This window comes from Zootoca vivipara, chromosome 2 (genome assembly GCF_965207765.1).
Source record: "Zootoca vivipara chromosome 2, rZooViv2.hap1.1, whole genome shotgun sequence".
NCBI lineage: Eukaryota > Metazoa > Chordata > Lepidosauria > Squamata > Lacertidae > Zootoca > Zootoca vivipara.
The window spans coordinates 98,441,617-98,462,198 of NC_142584.1; the positions used below are offsets into that span (position 1 = coordinate 98,441,617).

General features: G+C 43.0%; 2 protein-coding genes across 6 annotated transcripts in view; one reads left to right on the top strand and one right to left on the bottom strand.

Annotated features, from left to right (window-relative positions):
* Positions 1 to 2,108: 2,108 nt before the first annotated feature.
* On the top strand, positions 2,109 to 11,761 carry PSMD6 (proteasome 26S subunit, non-ATPase 6). The gene is made up of 8 exons (XM_035106744.3): positions 2,109 to 2,337; positions 6,804 to 7,009; positions 7,716 to 7,861; positions 8,259 to 8,478; positions 8,582 to 8,690; positions 9,516 to 9,684; positions 10,779 to 10,856; positions 11,427 to 11,761. Exons 1-8 carry the CDS (start codon positions 2,193 to 2,195, stop codon positions 11,521 to 11,523), a joined length of 1,170 nt encoding a protein of 389 aa, XP_034962635.1. The 5' UTR covers positions 2,109 to 2,192; the 3' UTR covers positions 11,524 to 11,761.
* A 3,975-nt stretch (positions 11,762 to 15,736) lies between these two features.
* Positions 15,737 to 20,582, bottom strand: part of ATXN7 (ataxin 7) — a 90,381-nt gene continuing 85,535 nt past the window's right edge. For all 5 annotated transcript variants that reach the window (XM_035106748.3, XM_035106747.3, XM_088663317.1 and 2 more), the window contains one exon: positions 15,737 to 18,981. In XM_035106748.3, coding sequence (XP_034962639.3) covers positions 18,964 to 18,981 — 18 coding nt within the window. In that variant the 3' untranslated portion in view covers positions 15,737 to 18,963. The remainder of the gene's footprint in view (positions 18,982 to 20,582) is intronic.

The window sequence follows — 20,582 nt, forward strand, 5'->3', positions numbered from 1 at the left end:
AAAATGATTTAATTTTAAAGATAGAGGATTGGCAAACTAAAATAAGATATCAGAATATGGCGAGGAAATTAGGAGAAGCTAAAGGAATATCACAACAGAAAATTGATAAGGATTGGGAAAAATTTAACGAATACAAAGCAAAAATTGTAGAAAATGTCAATCTCTTAGCAGATAGGTGAAGGGCTCAAGAAACTGTAAACAGTAACGGAAGAGAATGAGAAAAAAGGTATACAAAAGAATTTGGAAACAGAAACCGGAATAGAGAAAAGGCTGGAAGTTATCACAAGTTGGGGGGGGTAAGGGGGGCTATCCTTTATGTTCCTATGTTCTTATGTTTTGTTTTGATGATTATTTTATGTTATTAATGTTTGATAATTGTTTAATTTCTTAATGTCTTGTTATTTATTTTTATTTTTTCATTTTTTCAATCTTTATTCTTATTGTATCTCAAAACAGAATAAAATATTAAAAAATAAATAAAAAATGGAGATGTTCTCCATTTCCTGTGACGCAGGATTGAGTGTTAAAGCATTCTGAGAATTGTATGCTCTGTGAGGGCAACAGGGGTCTCTTAACAATTCCCAGCACCCTTAACAAACTACAGCTCCCAGAATTCCTTGGGGGAAGCCATGGCTGTAGTAGTATTATAGTGCTTTAATGTGGCCCCATGTGTTTATGAGCAGGACAGTTAAGGGAAAGGGCTGTAGTTCTGTGGTAGAACCCTCTGCCTTGCCTCCAGAAGGTCCCAGATTCAATCCCTGACATTTCCAGGTAGGACTGTGAGAGATTTCCCCTCTGAATCCGCCAGAAAATCATTGCCAGTCACTGCCAGTAGCGAGCTAAACAGACCAGTGGGTCTGACTGTATAAAGCTCATTTATAACGATGGTAATTTAAAAGCAATTCCAGACAATGTATTTGTCTCATATGGTTTTAATTATATATGAACATGAATGAATCTGACACCTATTATTTAATGTGAGATTCTTGCTGGTGGAAATTAGGTAGCAAGCTGTGACTGCAAATAATAAGCTTGTAGCAGAGCAAGCTTGAAAACAAACAAGGTAAGCAACAGTCCTTCGGTTCCGCAAGAAAGTAGATGGTCTCCCTGCGACCTTTTTAATCATATTTGTCAGTAATTTGTGGTTTCTCTGGAGCAAGTCCCTAAATCCTGAATTCAGCCACACCTATGAGCTCTGAAACAGCACCATCTGGCGACTTAATATAAGATTACAATGCAGTGAAACAGAAATGACCAGCAAATTTGAAGTTGTTGAGAGGATGATCAAATGGTATGGAGGGAGATAACCACATGCTGAACCTGGGATGGAAGTGAGATTTAAAATTAAAATAATCAATCTGGCTTTTTAAGTAGTGTGCGCGCGTCTTTGTGTGGTTATCTTTTTTCTTTCTGGCCGTTATGTATTTTTGTGTTTTTATATTGTAAAAACCGCCCTGAGATCCTTAGATGAAGGGCGATACAGAAATTTAATATAAAGAACTAGATAGATAGATAGATAGCCTGGCCGCTCCTTAGGAGGGGGAAAATGTGGGATTTTAATAATAATAATAATAATAATAATAATACGAATAAGAATAAGCCTGCCATCTCATGGAGATGGGGGCGACGGAAAAGAGGTGAGATTTCAAAATTAATAAAAAATAAGCCAGCCCGCTCATTGGATTGGGAGGAAAGAAAGTTGGGGTTTCAAATACTGCAAGATTTTTAAAAGTAATATGGAAATAAATAGAAATAAGCTTGCCCGCTCATTGGGAGCGGGGGAAAGTTGGGATTTCAAAAAAGATAAATAAAATAAAATGGAAATAAATAGAAACGAGCTTGCCCGCTCATTGGGAGGGGAAGAAAGCGGGATTTCAAATTAAACCGAAATGCCCACAGGGGGAGCCTGCAGGGGCGTGGACTCCTCTGGCGAGACCGCAGCAGTTCCGCACATGGCGGCTCCGCGTCGCGAAGGCTGAACCCGGAAGTTCTCCTTCGGCCGCGGCGGAAGTTGCCGCGCGCTGTGGGCGCGGCGCCGGAAGAAGAGGCTTCCCTGGCCGGCTGCTTCCGGTTCCGGGTGACGGGCTGAGTCACTCCGCTGCTGTCTCTCTCCCGCTGTCTCTGCCGGCCGACCGAGCTCCTGTCCTCGCCCACCTACCGGCTCCATCCACCCCGCTCCGCCCGCCGCCGAGATGCCTCTGGAGAACCTGGAGGAGGAGGGCCTCCCCAAGAACCCCGACCTCCGCATCGCCCAGCTGCGCTTCCTCCTCAGCCTCCAGTCGAAGCGCCCCGACCCGGCCGTGCGCCAGGAGCTCATGGCCGCCATCCGTGAACACGGTGAGTGAGGGGAGGCCGCCTCGGCTGGGGCTCTTGCTCTGAGGAGTCAGTCGTTTTATTCCCCCGCCTTTTCCCAGACAGGGGCTCAAAGCGGCTCACCGATTAGAAAAAAATGGCAGCTTAAAAACATGCGGGGGGTCGGGGTGGGTAACAACATTTAAAAAGCCATTCAACGTTAATAGCCCTCTGGGAATGATTGGGGTAGAACTGCTCTAAACGGTATAGGAATTTATTCATGTATATAACTACCGCGGCAAGAATGTTATTTGCCCCCAAAATGGAATGGAAAGGAGTCCCGACGAAAGAAGATTGGATACTAAAGCTCATGGACTATGCAGAAATGGCGAGCGGAACTTACTGGGAAAATAAGAAATCGAGACAAGAAGGTTTTTAAAAAATAAATAAATAAAAGAATGGAGATGGTTTGTTGGATATGTACCAATAAATTGTAAACAGATAAGGATGGCAGGATCACTGTAATAACCTGCAGTTTCACAAGAGTAAGTATATAAAGTAGATGAATGAAATAGTAAGTTAAATTGATTTAGAATATGCAGCTAATGATAAATATAAATTTATGGAACTGCTGAAAGAGGAGGAAGTCGGGTTTTGAAATGTTAAAATGATTGTAAAACTTTGAAATGTGTATAACTGAAAATCACAAAGTATTATTATTTTACATAGCCCATCCAGTCTCTTCTCCTCTCAAGGTTGCTGCTTTGGGCAGAGACTATTGCTTGGATAATAGGGGGAGGAAGGCTCAGAGGAACAGGGAATATTATTGGGGAGGGAAAGGTACTCTGTGCATGCTCAGGGGTGTGGGAAATATTGTTAATAGGGAGAGGAATGGGGTCAGTACAGGTTCATGGAAAAGGGGATTGTTGCTATTGCTGTTATTTTTTAATACTTCATATCCAGTGTGTGGTAGTGGTAAACATTGATGTGCAGTAGCTCATTATGATAGTTTTCCCCACCCTCTGCTTTGCCCCACATAGAGAATACACAGTACATAGCTGTCAAGTTCTCCCTTTTTAAAAGAGAAATTCCCTTATGCTGAATAAGCTTCCTCACGAGAAAAGGGAAAACTTGACAGCTATGACATAGTATGCTCTCTAAGGAGAGTCCAAAAATGCAGGCAGCGGTACCACTTTACAATCACACAATGAGAGGTTGCTGGTTTTTAAAACAGTAAGCCTGAAGTAGGAACCACACTAAGGAAAAGAAGTCCCCAGCCTCTGCTTGATTATTTCTGTCATTCTCTGACTTCCTCTGTGCTGATATACTAGGAAGGGTCCTTAGTTACTCTGGCAGTTCCTGCAATGGACACAGGAGAAGTAGAAGCGTAATGTGGGTGTGATTGTGTGCTAGTGGTGGCGGGACACTTTGCTTAGAGAGGAACCAATTAGATGAGGTTAGGGCAGTTGCAGGCTTTCTTCGTCCTCATCTTAACTTGCTTTGTTTTTATTACACCAGGGATGGCTAAACTGTAGCCCTCCAGAAACAGTTGGACTACTGCTCCCATCATCCCAGACTGTTGGTTGGAGTCCCACATCCTTTCCTAGTTTTCATCTCCTCCATCCCATACATGCAATACCCCCTTACACTACTGGATGACTTTTGGCCCTGAATAATAGCACTATTTAAATGTTGAATTAACTACAGTGCCACCTTTGTAACTGCTGAGGCACTGTCAACATTTTTTTTGTATACAGTACTTGCTAGTTCTTGCATTCTGTCATCTGTATATTTATTGCTTTCTATCCAGATAATTACCATATGCGCTTCCTCACCTTCTTAAAAAGATTGCTTTGTTCCTTTCTCGGGATTGCTCTCAATATTGTCACTTACCTTTGTGTTATAAGTTGGATGGAAGAAAGCTGTGCCATGAATGGGTTGTTTGGTTATGTGCATGAGAGGGATTGAGTAAGTGTCATTTATAGTATGTACATCTTCAGGGAGTGTTTCACAGTCTCTTTAGGTGTACTGGGGACTGTGAAGAAAATATTCCAGTAGCATTTAGGTTCCACTATGATCTCCATTGTGTAGGAACACGTAATTTCAGAGATCTTGTGTTTGGAAGATAGCATCTCCTTTAGGTAAGGGGTGGGCACTGCTAGTAGATCTCTGGGGGATGTGCACTATACTTGTAAAGGTTTCTGACTCCCAGTTGTTGAACAATGGCGACAGCAAAATGACACACTCTCCAATATCCTGGAGGTGCTCTGGAACTCAAAGCAAATCTTGGGCTCAGTAGACTTTGATAATGTATGTCTTTTGCATCTGTCTCTCTTTGGTGGATTTGGAGGTTCTAGTAAAAAAATAAACCTAGATTCTGCAAGCCTGAAATCTCCCCGCTGCTGCGCTTGGTCAGGCAAATAGGTAGCTGTTGCAATTTTCTTTCAAATCTGGATTCAAAATGAATAAAATATTTGGCATGTGCCTTTACCATGGATGATGATGATGATGATAATAATAATAATAATTAATAATAATTTATTACTTATACCCTGCCCATCTGGCTGGGTTTCCCCAGCCACTCTGGGCGGCTTCCAACAGAAAAATGAAATAAAATAATTATTAAACATTAAAAGCCTCCCTAAACAGGGCTGCCTTCAGATGTCTTCTAAATCTGAGATCTCTCAGTGGCTTTTGATTCCATTGATCATGACATCCTTCTGGATCGTCTAGAGTCTAGGAGCTGTCTGGGAGCTGGGGGCACTGTTATACAGTAGTTCCACTCCTTTCTCCTGGGCTGTGTCCAGAAAGTGGTGTTGGTGGATGAGTGTTCAGACCCCTGGGCTCTCACTTGGGTGCCTCAGGGCTCTGTCCTCTCCCCCATGCTTTTTAATATCTATATGAAGCCCTTGGAAGAGATCATCAGGGGGTTTGGGCTGGGTGTTCATCAGTATGCAGATGATACCTAGCTCTACCTCTCTTTCAGAGCCAGTGAAGGTCCTGGGGGCTGTTGGAGGAGGGATGACGGCTAACAGATTGAGGTTGAATCCTGACAAGACCGAAGTACTGTTTGGGGGGGGCAGGTGGATGTGGAGGACTCTATGGTCCTGAATGGGGCAACTGTGCCCCTAAAGAAGCAGATGTGCAGCCTGGGAGTCATTTTGGACTCACAGCTGTCTATGGAGGCGCAGGTCATTTCTGTGTCCAGGGCAGCTGTCTACCAGCTCCATCTGGTATGCAGGCTGAGACCCTACCTTCCTGCAGACTGTCTCGCTAGAGTGGTGCATGTTCTAGTTATCTCCTGCTTGGACTACTGCAATGTGCTCTATGTGGGGCTACCTTTGAAGGTGACCCAGAAACTGCAACTAATCCAGAAAGTTGCAGCTAGACTGGTGAATGGGAGTGGCTGCCGAGACCATGAAAAGCCCTACATTGGTTCCCTGTACGTTTCCGAGCACAATTCAAAGTGTTGGTGCTGACCTTTAAAGCCCTAAATGGCCTCGGCCCAGTATACCTGAAGGACCATCTCCACCCCCATTGTTCTGCCTGGACACTGAGATCCAGTGCTGAGGGCCTTCTGGCGGTTCCCTCACTGCAAGAAGTGAGGTTACAGGGAACCAGGCAGAGGGCCTTCTCGGTAGTGGCGCCCGCCCTGTGCAGTGCCCTTCCATCAGATGTCAAGGACATAAACAACTGCGACTTTTAGAAGACATATGACGGCAGCCCTGTTTATGGAAGTTTTTAATGTTTGAAGTTTTATTCTGTTCTTAATGTTCTGTTGAAAGCTGCCCAGAGTGGCTGGGGAAACCCAGCCAGATGGGCAGGGTAGAAATAATAAATACCTTGGGATACAGACGCATTGGGTTGCGCACCGCGCCGAACCCAGAAGTACTGGAATGGGTTACTTCCATGTTTTGGCACATGCGCAGAAGCACTAAATCGTGCTTTGTGCATGCGTAGAAGCACCAAATCGTGACCTGCACATGCGCAGATGTGGCGCTGCAGGTTGCGAACGTGCCTCCCGCACGGATCACGTTTGCAACCCGAGCATCCACTGTATGATGATGATTATGATGATGCAAGCACACAATATGAAGAAGTGGCCTATCAGCTTAATGTGGTGCTCTTGGACGGATCCAGAGATAGTAGATTGCAGGGAGCCATTTAAGATTTTAGTGTAGGAGTGTGCCATTACTGAATGCACTCTCACTTTTAAAAAGCATACACTGTGATTTACCCGGTTTTATCCTCGCAAAAACCACCACGAGGCAGGTTGGGCTGAGAATGAGTGTGAGGTCCAAGGTTGCATTTTTTGCCTGAGTGAGGATTTGAATTTAGGCCTCCCCAGTCTCAGGCCAAACACTCCTAATCACTGCCTCATGCTGGTTTTCTGCTTATGTGAGGGGACAAAGCAATGTTAATTTCTTCTGAACTTTTTGCTGTTGTGATCTTCTAAGATATGATTTTGGCAGGGCTAAGTGTTCAAACGGTTGTGTCGTTGTCATCCACAGACATGGCCCCGTATTATGAATCCCTCTGCAAGTCACTTGATTGGCAGGTAGATACAGATCTCTTGAATAAGATGAAGAAGGCGAATGAGGAGGAGTTGAAACGCCTTGATGAGCAGCTGGAAGATGCAGAGAAGAACTTGGGGGAAAGTGAAATCCGAGATGCCATGATGGCCAAAGCTGAATATCTCTGCCGCATCGGGGACAAGGTATTTTATTTTTTACGTAAATAAAGCGCTTTCTGGGCATTTGCCTCCACACATTCTCAGAACATGGGGCGGGAGGGAGGGGCAGGTGGGTGTGCGTTGGCTCTGCTATTCCCATTGACTTCTGTGCATTGAGCAGGGTGATTTGAAGAGGATCTCTTTGTGTGCTCGGTATGTGATCGGAATTCTCAGCTGTGTGGAGGATTCTGAGCGCATTCAATTGCATGCATGGAGTTCCCCTCAATGTGAGAAGGCCTGAAGTTGTAGCCAGAGAAATATTGGGAGGGGGGGGGGTCAGTCAGCCCCACTTCTGCTTCCACGAGTTCTCAGATTGTGGTTTTGCTTCTCCCCAAAAAGCCACAATCACAAACCCATCTTTAAGCCTTGGTTTGTCGTTTATCGTGGTTGCACCAGAGGAGGAGAAATCAGGAAAGCTGTGTGAATATGCTGCTCATTTGTGGTAAACCGTGGTTAGCCAGAAACCCTGGCTTACTGTTCCATGTCAGTGCACTCCTGATCTCTGTTATTTGTTAGCTGAAAGGGTCATGCTCCTCATACCTACCTGCTTTCCTTCAATCAGTGGGGGGATGTAGTGCAGAACCTTGGATGGTACAATGGGGGGCGGGGGGTACCTGTTAGCAAATTACAGATCTGTTCTCCAGAGCGTCAAATCTGCGGCATCTAACTTAAGCAAATGCTGTCTCGTCAGGAAGCTGCTCTGACTGCCTTTCGGAAGACATATGACAAAACTGTGGCTCTAGGACATCGGCTGGATATTGTATTCTATCTCCTCCGAATTGGCCTGTTTTACATGGACAATGACCTCATCACCCGGAACACTGAAAAAGCAAAAAGGTACCATTTCTGTTGCTGCTGCTGTTACCTTGATGTGCAAAGCATTAGTGGATGTCTCTCACTTAACAGTAATGCAGGTTCTGAAGATGCAATCTGGTTGCTAGGAAATGGCTTCGAGTGTATACTTTAGATGAAGTGTGGCATGAAATCCAGAATTTTCAGAAACATTATGATCCTTAAAAAGGCCATACATCAGAGGAGTTGATGAGAACTGCAGCTGAAAGCAACCTGCAGCGCGCCGCTTTGTCAAAGGTTGCAGTATAGTCTCAAAGCAAAACCATCCCATAGCTTTTGTTTGAACTACTGTGATAAAGCTAGTTAAGCAAATTGATGAAAATGCTTGTGCATGGCTAAGGATGCTGGGGAAATAACACACATACCTGTTTTCTTTTAAAAGCCTAATAGAGGAAGGAGGAGATTGGGACCGGCGGAACCGTCTTAAGGTCTACCAGGGTCTTTACTGCGTGGCCATTCGAGACTTCAAGCAGGCAGCCGAGCTTTTCCTGGATACAGTTTCAACATTTACATCTTACGAACTTATGGATTACAAAACCTTTGTAACATACACAGTCTATGTCAGCATGATTGCATTAGACAGGCCTGACCTTAGAGAGAAGGTACGCCAAGCAGCTACTTCCACAGAGAACCTTCAGAGAGTGCTTTGTGTTCCTTATTTCTCTCATGTATGATTTTTTGCTGGCTTTGTCTGATCTCTTTTAGGTTATCAAAGGGGCAGAGATTCTGGAGGTTTTGCACAGTTTACCCAAAGTCCGGCAATATCTTTTTTCACTCTATGAATGTCGGTATTCAGTTTTCTTCCAGTCGCTGGGTAAGGAAGGGTTTCTGCTTTTTTGCTCGGGGGGGGGGGGTTACTGGGCTGTTAAGTGAGTAAGTGGGTAGCACACAGCTTGTGGGTTACATGCGCAGCCAGGCTGCCCATACTTGCCCTCCCCATCTCCTAGGATTAGCAGTCCCCCCCTCCCTATATATAATTTGCATTTTAAAGACAGAAACAAAAAACACACATCCCCTTCCCCCTACCCACCAAGACTTGCCCTCCCCATCTCCTAGGATTAGCAGTCTCAAACGTTTTGGCCCATCCTCAGTTAAAGGACAGGCAAGAATTAAGCTGAGATTTCGAAGAGGTAAGTAAAGCTGATCCAAAGCTGGTTCAGGATGTAACTGCTTCAGCAGGCAGAACAAATGAGAAGGAAGGTGGAATGTGTTTCATGAGCGCAGAAGTAAAATGCCCACAAATAACATAAGATTTGGTCCTTGCCACTCAACTTTAAATAGACTGTGCTTCCCATGTTGTCTCCTGGATGAGAGAAGCTAAGGGTATTCAATCTTTCTTAAGGGGCTGGCCACACAGGAACGCAGGTGTTGATGCTAGCAGGTATGCAGGTCTCCCAAGAGAGGCTTACCTTGCCCTCACTGGTTTGCATCAGGCGTAGCCAGTGTGATGTCCTTCAGATGATGTTGAGCTCCATCTTCCATCATCCCTGCCCATTGGCTATGCTGTCTGGGGCTGATGGGAGACAGAGTCCAACAATATTCAGAGGCCACCACATTGGCACACGGTTCATGCTGTTAAACTACCTTCCGGGGGGGAGAAAAACTTTTGTGAGACGCAGACCTTACGTTTCCCTTTCAGCCACCGTAGAGCAAGAGATGAAGAAAGATTGGCTGTTTGCGCCCCACTATCGCTATTACGTTCGGGAAATGAGAATCCATGCCTACAGCCAGCTCCTAGAATCCTATAGGTCGCTTACACTAGGTTACATGGCAGATGCTTTTGGAGTCTGTGTAGAGTTCATAGATCAGTAAGTATATCTATATATATCTCTATATTTTAAATGCATTTCTACAGTTTATAGTGATTCCCGTCTAGCTAACTCATTTGATACCTTTGTTTAAAAAAACTACGTGAGGAAGAACCATTTATTGCAAGATTTACAGAGGTTGGGCAAGGCAAGAATCACAGAATTGTAGAGTTGGAAGGGACCCCAAGGGTCACAGAGTCAACCCCATGCATATAATCTGAGCAGAGGAGCCTTGGGGGTGCTTGTGGCAGCTGCACTCTGTACGGACTCCACCCTTCAGTTTTGGAACAGGAAGACAGGAAGTCTTCCTGAGGCTTTTGTAACCAAAGATCAACTATAATATGCTGGATGGTGTGTGTGTGTGTGTGTGTGTGTGTGTGTGTGTGTGTGTGCCTGTGAATATGGCTGTGCTGCAGCTGGTACAGGGTGGTTTGGTGCGCCTCCAGCTGACGGAGGGAGGCAAGAACTTGTACAGCTAATGCTCAGCAGCTACACACTTGCTTCTTCTGGGCGCAGTTGAAGGATGCTGGTGCTGTGTTTAAATCCCTTTGTGGGCTGGGACCATCACTCCCTGCGGTTATCAAATCAGCGCCTGCTGTGCATCCTTGGTGTGCTATAAAATCTTGCTAGAAAGGCTCCGTAGATTACAGGAATGCTGCTGCAGCATCTTATTTGATTGTGCCATTGCACACTGCACCAGAAACGCCAGCCCATGTGTTACACAGGTGTAAGCTTCAAGAGCGGAAGGGTCTGAGAGTTGCACCGCAGCAGCCACTAAGCAGCCCTAGCCCCATTGCGGTTTGCTAATTGCAGTTCTTTAGTTTGATGGCTATAAACAACAGAGCGGCATTTAATTATGCTGGTCGAAGGACTTTCCAACATATTTCAAGAAGCGACGGCTGCCTGCATCAAGTAGCATGGCTGTAGGCCACAATGTTAGGCTTGTACCTCAGGGTAACCTTCCTTCCACCTCTGAGGCAAGGCCCCAAACTGGAGCAAAAAAATGCCAGTCTTGCATCCTCCACCATGAAATTTCAGGTGCTTTGCAACAGATACAGATGGTGGTGTCCTAAGCGTTCTCTCTCTCTCCCCAGGGAATTGTCAAGATTTATTGCTGCTGGGCGACTACACTGCAAAATAGACAAAGTCAACGAAATAGTAGAAACTAACAGGTACAGTATGTTGGACACCACACCCACTGATCCCAAGAAACTAGTAGTGACATCAGGCTTAACATTAAGCACTTTGCAGCCTTTTAATTGTTGCCCAACCAAACCTATTGCATAGAATGCTTTTTTTACATTTACCGATGGAGAGATAGTAGCTTGCTCAAAGCCAGGTGAGATAAGCTCTGCTCACCGAACTCAAAATACTCTTTCCACTGGAACAATATCTTTATTAGAGATAGAACAGTGTGTTTCCAAACTTTGTCTCATCAGCTCATCTGTCAGGATGCACTCTCAGCAAATGGGGTGGGGCAGTACTGGCCAGGCTTGTTGCCCAGCTGAGCTAAATATTACTGAAAACACACCCATGCTCTCCTGTACCTGTGTGTTCCAGGGAAGGATTAGTAGTGATGAACTTTCAGGAAACTTTGTCTGCCATTACAGCTTTGCTCATGAGCTTCTTGTTCAGTATTTTGAGGAACTCTTTAAACAGTTTTTGGGAGCTGTTTGATAAGTCATTGCTAGAGAACCACCTGACTAAATTCTCTCTCTCTCTCTCTCTCTCTCTCTCTCTAGGCCCGACAGCAAGAACTGGCAGTATCAAGAAACCATTAAAAAGGGAGACTTGCTGCTAAACAGAGTGCAGAAGCTTTCTAGAGTAATCAACATGTAACTTTTTAAAAAGCAAAAGGGGGAGTGTATAGTTGAGACTGAACCATTTTGGAGGTCATCACTGTATGGTATTTCTTCTGCTATTGCTGAGGAAATTGGAACCGTGGAGTAGAGGAAATTGGAACCGTGGTATAGTTAAGGGGTTTTTTTATAGGCTACTTCCATACGTTAACAAAACTCTATAAATGTTCTGTTTGTGTTTTCAGATCAGTTTCATTTATTAAATGTATAATACAGTTGATTGTTCTGTTCCTTGAGTGGGCTTAACTTGGTTAATAAAATTGGTTTATTTTAAAGCAGCAGGGGATGGATGCTGCTTGAGATGCCGAGTGGGGCCACTTGCGTTGCCAAGGTGATCAACAACCAGTTGAGCTGAACCAGGAGCCTGGTGGGAGGTTTAAAGCTCCCCACTCGCCATTCTTGTAGCAGACAGTACTGTATACTTCTTCCTAGGGTATGGCTTAAGACTGACTAAGAACCAGGTGAGGGTTGCCCACTTGCAAGTCAAAGCTTAGTGCTGGAGTTTGTCCCAAAAGACTGAGTTACTGGTGGCCTGTTCCCTGTGGGAGAGCATATATTTTCTCCCCCCGCCTCTTTTGACTTAATGTTCAAAACCAAGAAATCTTTCCAACACAGCTGGCCAGCTTCCCCCCCAAGGTAAATGTGCGGCTTAGATAAATTGCTGCCATGCAAAATTATGTCATGCTAAGCTTCAGCGTGATATTTTAGTGTCTGCTTGGATAGGGAGAGTTGGGTTGGGGGCTGCAGCAGCAACCTATTGAGAGATGAAATGGGATGATAAATATTGGATTACTCAAGCAGGGGAACAGAAAGCAATTAGAGCACCATTAGGCCACTGAAGATAAGAGACAGTACTGAAAAGCAGGCTTCTAGAAGATACATTAACAACTGCTTTGATGAGGTGTGGAGAAACTACTCAGTTAAACTGTACATCTAGCATGAGGCATCCAAGGAATGTTGGCTGACACAATCCACACACTTCCCAACCTGCTTTACCTTGGAGGTAAAGAAACCCGAGCAGGTCGTCTAGAACCCAAAATGAGCTTAGTATTTATGATTAAGCCTTAAACAAAATCTACCGTGTAATAACTGAAAAAACCTCTACACTACTGTCATTTAAATGACAAGGATGAATGTTTCTAATAATCGGGCATCCTGTCGCTACAAGCTCTACACAAGATGTCGTGTACTGTCTACATACAGCAGGTGTGTGGAGCCCAACCTATGGCCAAATCTGAGCCTGCCACTTTTACTCATTCAACCCATGAGGCTGTTTTGGGAAGCCATGTCTACCCACCCTACACCTGACATATAGGGAAAGACTGGGTTTGACAAAAGCCACTTTGCGCAGCTCCCAAAGTACAAAGCAAGCAGCTGTAGACAATTGTAACACCTCAAAGAATAGCCAGCACACTCCTGTGATATTTGTCCCGGTAGAGCACATTTTCCTTAGATGTTTATTAATGAAGAACAAACATCAAATCTCTGCAAGACTTTCTCAAGATACTGCCCCAGCATAAGAAATGGGAGCTATAGATTAGGATTCAGCTTAGTTTGTTCCATTTCACTTGCCAACTCGTAGCTTTTATCAAATCCACAGGTCGATAGTGGGGTGTTATTGGTGGTTCCTGGTTGATCTTGGGATCCTGATTGATAGCCAGCCGGCCAGAGCCGGGGGGGGGGGGGGAGCGCTCAACAACTGGTCAATCCTCCCCTTCCACACACCCATGCTCCTCCCTCCAATGACAATGGGTAGATAACTGTCAGTTGTTTTTTAATACTGTGAGTAGATCACAGACTTGCAAGTTGGACATGCCTGGTATAGAACAATTGCCAGTGGGAGAAGGGATCTCTTTTACTTGATGGAAAACTAGAAAATGTGTTGATGCTCCAATTGCTCTCGACTGCCTCTAAAACGTGGGACGGCAGAAATGAATTGGGGAACCACTTCCCTTGATGGACTTTGAGGGCAGGCAGTGTCAGTGAGATACTCTCTCCATCTGCATCTACTCATAATCTGGTTTAGTGAACCCAACGAGAGGGGCAGTAGCATTCACTCACCTTGTGCCACAGCCCTGGATATTCCAAATACTTATTTACACCCCTGTTTCAGCACTGATTAATGTAGGAACAGAAACTGGACACACTCAAAGTAAGGGAGACTGGAGACACACATCATCTTAACTTCCAGTGTAGGCGAATCACTGTCCATACCATAGCTGTGTCCCTTCCTGTTCTTTAAAAAGTTTGCCTCAAAAACAGTAGCAAAGGAACACTAAAGCAGCTTTGCTGCCTATCTACCTGACATACATGGGTTGGGGTTCTTGGCAGGCAGAAGCTAACATGGCTCGTATTTTCATTCCGCTACGACTAATTTTTGTTGGTCTTCATAATGAAGCAGAAACATAATTGTGCATCTCATAAAGACAACCTAATCATTTTATTGCCTTGTTTCAGTAACATCTTGTTTATACAACAAGCTAATTTCCTGGTCATGAAGCAAAAGCACAACTTTTTTCTTATAAATAGTATAAATTATTTTATTTACAGAAACTTGTTACAAAACAAATAGACTATATATTTATTTTCTTCTTTTAAATATCCAAAGTAATTTTTTTCTACCCCATGACATTTGTTCATGTACTATACAGCAGCCAACACAAAAAAGTTCAGCTCTGAGCAGATGCTCTTGAATATGTATACAAATTATCAAACTATTCACACATTTTACACAGGAGATTGCTTTTTTCCCCTTTCTATGGAGCCGGGCTCAACTCCAAAAGCAAGAAGCTTCCACAGCCTACATTCTTATTGACATTATGTAGTGCTCATTAAAAAATAACAATAATCACCTTTCATAAAAATTAGGATATTTTGCACAAAAGCTTTTAAAATAAATGACCTTCTGCTTAAGGAAAGCAGAACAATCTTTTCAAGCCCAATCCCCTTCACCGTACAATTCCCCCCTTCCCAAAAAAGACAAAGCAGAAACAAACATCCTTGGCAATAACAACTCTTGCCGGAAGACGACTTACCGGAAGATGATGGGTTGAAACCACACTATGTGAACCGCTCCCATTCAAACCTCACTGGAACGAAGAGGGAGTTGCGCACTTGCTAAATCCCATTCATTTCAGTGAGGCTTGTGCAGAGGATAGCCTGGCGGCGGCTTGTGTTGGTAGTTTGTAAAATTGCTTCGAGAGGTAACTTATTTTTTCAACAATACAAAATAATGTCAACATTCTGTTGTTGTTTTTTGTTTCGTTTCGTTTTTAAGTTCTAGCCGATAGCAACAGAAGAAAATAGTCAAATTTACTTGTTGAAAAGTATCTCCAGAACCCTCGGGATTATTTATGAACTAGGGACTTGCTAGGAACTTTTGATTTTGTTTTATCCTGCCCCTTCCGCCATCCTCTCTCCTGCATTAATATGTAGTCATGTGTAGGTGGGGAAAGCAAGCTCCAATTCTTTTTCCCAACAGAACATTCAAGTCTTTAAAGGAGAAGCTGTCTAAAAAACAGTCCAAGCTTAAAATCTAGATATATAAATCAGGCACTTTCAGTTTTTCCATTAGTTTTTTAAACCACGTAAAGACTCACATACATGTGCACACATACACAAATGCTAAAAGAAAAAGAAATAGAAGAATTAGAAGCCGTGTGTCATAACTAAAAGGTAGTCTTCTGGGACTCGGGTAACTGTAAGAAATGTTGTGTATACCAGAGCAGGCCAACCATATACATCTAAATGCCACACAGCCTCCCTGCTTAGAGAAGTGGCGCCTGTGGGCATCAGAGTGCAATGCCAGAGCCTTCGTTTGTATCCAGCAATTCCCAAGACATTAAAAGAAAGAGACACAACTCTTCCCCCTCCCCCCTCCCTAAACAGAGACATCCCTTAAAAACTGCAAAGTAGGCATGTTATCTATTGGATTGGCAGTGAACCACTTCAAATTATAAAAAAGTATTTGCTTTTCTCTTTTAATTAATAAATACTAGATGATTTTCAATTGTACCAAAACTGGATATAAGAAAAAAAGACCTGTGCAAAAATACATATTTAAATATGTACAATCAATTAACAAAATATGTCTTCTGAAATAGGGATACTTCAATATTTATAATAGAACAAGAAATTCCAAAATAAAGATACAAAATTATGGGTTTCATTATTTTCGTATAATTCTTTGTTCATCATTGCAACATTTTTTAATTTTTTTTATTTATTTTAGGTTAAGAAAACTGCAGGAGTCATAATGAGAAGCTGGAAAGACTATAAAAATTGTATCTCTTAAATTAATACCAAAATCTTTCTAAGAAACAACCCAGCCACTGCAAATCTTGCAAGATAAATTAAATCTGAAATTTCCTTAATTATTTACAATAAGAATGTTGTCAGACAATAAAAGCTTCAAAAACAATCATTCCATTTATTACTAAGCCCCCAAAATGGAATATTGTTCGTATAATATTTAAGCAAGTCTACACTTTGAGGGCAGGCATAAATTAAGACGTCCTCTGGTTCTATTCATGGCAAGTTTTAAAATTATAAGCCATAACAGACAGATACAGGCCACAATTCCATCCTGGAATGTCACTTACATAAGCCCCACTGAATGCATCAGGCGGGGCTTTGCGCAAGAGCATGGCTGTGTTTGTGTGAAGCTCCCGTTTCAACATGGCTTGCAATGGAGACATTCACAGTGGGAATTGGGCCCAGAGCTGCAACTCATATAAATTAAACACAGTGGTTAACTGCTGAACTTTTTACAAAGATCTGCATGTCTTTTAAGGAGCCTAAGACTTGCTTTGATGCTTTCAGAGCAACATAATATTTATAAAACAGACATTTTTGAGTACTTAAAGCCACTAAAGGTTTAACTTATGAAAAATTTGTCAGCCTTCGAAGGTAAATCTATCAAAACCAAATTGCACTTGTGATCGAAAATATCCAACACATGGGAAGGAGTCAGTATCGATTTTCTCTCTGCGGAGCAGATACATTACTTTGGTCGTCTCCTCCCATGCCCCAAGTTAGCCAATTAAGAGGTTTTAACATTTTATAGCATCCTCTAGAAACTGAAGGGTTGTTCAGGCCCTCCCTCTTTTTAAATATTTGCATAATCATCACCATCCAAAATATTATTCCTTTACTTAAAAAACAAACACATGATCTTTTGTGAATTCAAGGCTTTAGAGTTGTCTGCATAGAGTCTTGTTGCTTCACTGTGTTTTAATAATCATAGCAAATTTGAAAACCTCAACAGGTTTAAAAAACAAAACCCAAGCAGCTGCTGCTTGCGGTGGTTTTAGAATCCCTGATGTGCACCACCATGGTAGGGAGAGAGGCTGGACTGTGTGAATTAGATAGGCTCAGATTGTCTAATCTTAGCAAGATCTGGTGCCCCTTTAAGGCAGAAGTCTACAGGCACACATTCCACTGAGAGCTTCTCCTGCACAAGCCCTGTTGAGGATAGATTCAGACAATCAGCTTTCTTCCTCAATGAGTGCTGCTAACCATTTGGCCACGCATTTTTATCAAGGATAGGAGTGGAACAGAGCTAGGTGATCTGATGGGGTACCCAAGGTGCAATGGATTCTGCACCTATCACTTTGAGAAGTGGTGAAAATATAGCATGCTGAGAACTGTAGCTTCAGCAGAGTCTGCAGTCAGTTGGCACCCTCAGACAATCTAGCCTCACTTGATTATTGCAAGAACAAATTCTCATTGGGGAGGCTGTCTGAATCCACAATCCAAAACACACCCCATTTAAATGGATAGAAATTTACTTTCTACGGGCTTGCTGAAGGAAAGCTCTGCCTGTGTCATGACCTATGGTTTGGGGTTTATTTTTATTTTTTTCCTTTCACGTGATAAAATGTGTAGAAATTCCAGGTTGCAGTTCGAGATTCACTAGTGTCACAAACATCCAGATCAAATGATAATATTAAAGCCCTTCTGAGGATATTACTTTAAAACAAAACACTTTTTACTCATGGGAACAAGGGGAATGACCACTTGGGACTGGATGGCGTTTAAAACACTCCCCCTTTGCTCACAAGATGGCTGTACAAGGGGTGCATTTAACACTGAACTCAGAATTTGAACTGGCACTTAATGCAGTCATCCAAAAAATCTGAATGTGGACTTTATTGAACGGAATGCTAATTTGGTTATGTGAACAAGGCATCAACTTACTGGAAAAATCTTTCAAGAAAAATAGCATTGAGATTTCATCGTTTTAAAGGTTTGCATTTCAGTTTTATAAGGACTATTTTGTGTTCTGTTTTTTAAAAGGTTGGATGGTACAACCAACTTAGATTGGCATTTTCAGTTTCCCCCACCCACCTACCCAAAACAACAAAGGCTTATGGCATACAGTATAGGTCAAGAAATATATTCTTTGGGAATAGTTTGAGAGGTCATTCACCATTTTGGATTTGAGAGTTTTGCATCTGGGTTTGGGGGGATTTTTTTTTTAAAAAAAAGATCAAAGCAATTTTATTCAAAATCAAGCAGGCACAGCCCTCCTCCATACAATGTCACTGTGCAACCTTATTTCATTTCAGTGGCAGTTGTACAGGACCCTACGAACGCTCCACTGGAATGAAGGAAAAACACTGAGCAGCTGTGCTTGGCAGATGATGCTCATAAAATTGTTCTGTACCATGTGATTTCACTATTTAAATATGCTTTTTTTAATTTTTCAGTGATGGCCAAGAACATTTTTGTGTTTGTTTTTTAGAACTCCTGACAGCTTCTTATCCCAAATTACTTGCAAAAGGCTGGGCAAAACGTAGACCGTTTTTGTTTTCTAAGTTGTGCTATTTTTGCATTCCAATCAAGGAACATTGCTATAAAACACTAAAGCCGTATTCCCTTGTTGAGGGCTTCTTCTTCTTCTTCTGTTTATTGTGCCTAACACATTGTGCCCCCTCCTTCGTGAGGGGTTTTCACTGGACAGTGCCAAAGGGGCAGTTAATTACGCCTATGACACTATCAGAAGAAAAGGGGAAAAGAAAAAAACAAGTCCACAGTAATGTTCTTTCTCAAACATTGCTTTGCCCAACCAACCTAGATCAAATAGTGGCAAGGTGATGTACTCCTGTAAGTGACATCTCACAGGGCTTTTGTAGCAAGCTGTCCAGACCACTGGTAACACTGAGAGGAAATATCCTGTGGCTGAACAGCAATCCAGAGTCCATTTCCAAGCTTCGCTGCTACAGACATGGCTTCAGGGAAACTCCTTGATTGTGTGACAGTCCAGTAGATTTCCACACCTGAGGACTGTGGGAAGCTGGGAGAACTCAAAAGGCATCTTGGAGTCCAGGATTTCCAGATGGAGATTTATTCATTTCCCCCCGCTTGTAGTGAAAATAATCCAGTTCTTTTCTTACCATGGCATTGTCTGTGTCAACTGTTAGGGACGAGCCTTTGGCTTTCACACAAATGAAAAGAGGAAAAACAGATAAATAAATATTAAATATACTAAGTGATAAAGCTATGCCCACTTATATCACCTGGGAACCCCAAAACATGCTCTGGCAAAATTCAGTGGCAACAGGTTAGCAACCAAACATCGACTTTCTTGGGGTGGGGAAAAGCTATATGCATTTTATTGCTTTATCATGAGATTTGTTAGGCATATTTCTGTATAGGGTTCTTTGTCACAGCAACAGCAAAAAACTAATCTACTTGACCCCTCCCTTTCTTATGCGTCAAAGGAAAACCTTTTTAAAAACAAAACACAGTATATGGGCAAAGTTCAATTACTTGTCATCAAGGTTGAAAATTATGAAGTGGCTTCTAAAATTTCGGTAAGGTTACTGATTAAAAAAACATGAATTTCTGTTTTACTGACCAGTCCCATATCCTCCCTTTAGTTCATTGTGGTATAATATTGTCAATTCCAATCAGCAACTTGTTCGTTTGCAATAAGGCACCTGCCCCTGGTTGCCGAGATGACCAGTAATTATCAAATAAATAACTATGTAACCCATTATGTCCTGTTAAAATAATAATAAAATCAGTGCTGCTTTTCTTGGCGGGTGCAGCAGTTTTGAAAAACAAAAACTATGAGTTGATCCACTAGTGGTATTTAAGCTACAAGCTGGCAATCTGGCGAAAGGCAAACAGACTTGAATCCCACTGGCACAAAGCTATCTGTTTGAGTTGTTTTCAATGGCACAACTAAGCTCTTCCAACTTGCAAGCAGCCCCATGGGGTACCTGTTTCTGGCTATGTGAAGGAATGGACTGGATGAGAGCCAACAAACGGAAGTTCAAGCCAGAGAAGACTGAGGCACTGTCAGTGGGTGGTTCCCTAGACTGGATGGGTGGGAGGTTGCCTGCTCTTGATGGCGTTACATTCCCTCAATAAAGGAGTGAGCACACAGCTTGGGAATACTTCTAGATCCTTTGCTGTTGCTTCAGACTCAGGTAGCCTCATTGGTGTGGAGTGCCTTCTCTCAGCTTCGGCTGGTGGCCCAGCTGCACCCCAAGTCTAACTTCTGTTGTCTCTGCTCTGATAACCGTTAGGTTAGATTGCTGCAACACGTTATACATACGGCTGCCTCTGCTGGTGCAGAATTCAGTGGCCAGGTTGCTCACCAGGGCAAAAAAGGTTTGAGCATACTGTATTACATCAATCCTGGCCCGACTGCACTGGCTGCCGATTAGTTTCCAGGACCAATTCAAAGGGCTGGTTCTGACTTATAAAGCCTTAAATAGCCGAAGAATGCAATACATCAAGGACCACCTCTCCCTGTATGAACTGACCTGGGCCCTGCAATCATCTGTGCCTCCTCTATGAGAGGTCTGGAGGGCAGCAACACAAAAATGTCCCTTTTCTGCGGTGGCTCCCTGTTTGTGGAATGCTCTCCCCAGAGAGAGGCTTGCCTGGTGTCTTTATTACATATCTTTAGGCTCCAGGCAAAATCTTTTCTCTATAACCAGAGCTTTGGCTATTCTATGGCCTTTTAAATATGTTTATGGAAGCAGGGTTCATTGGTAAAAATTTTGCTTTTGCTTTATTATGTAT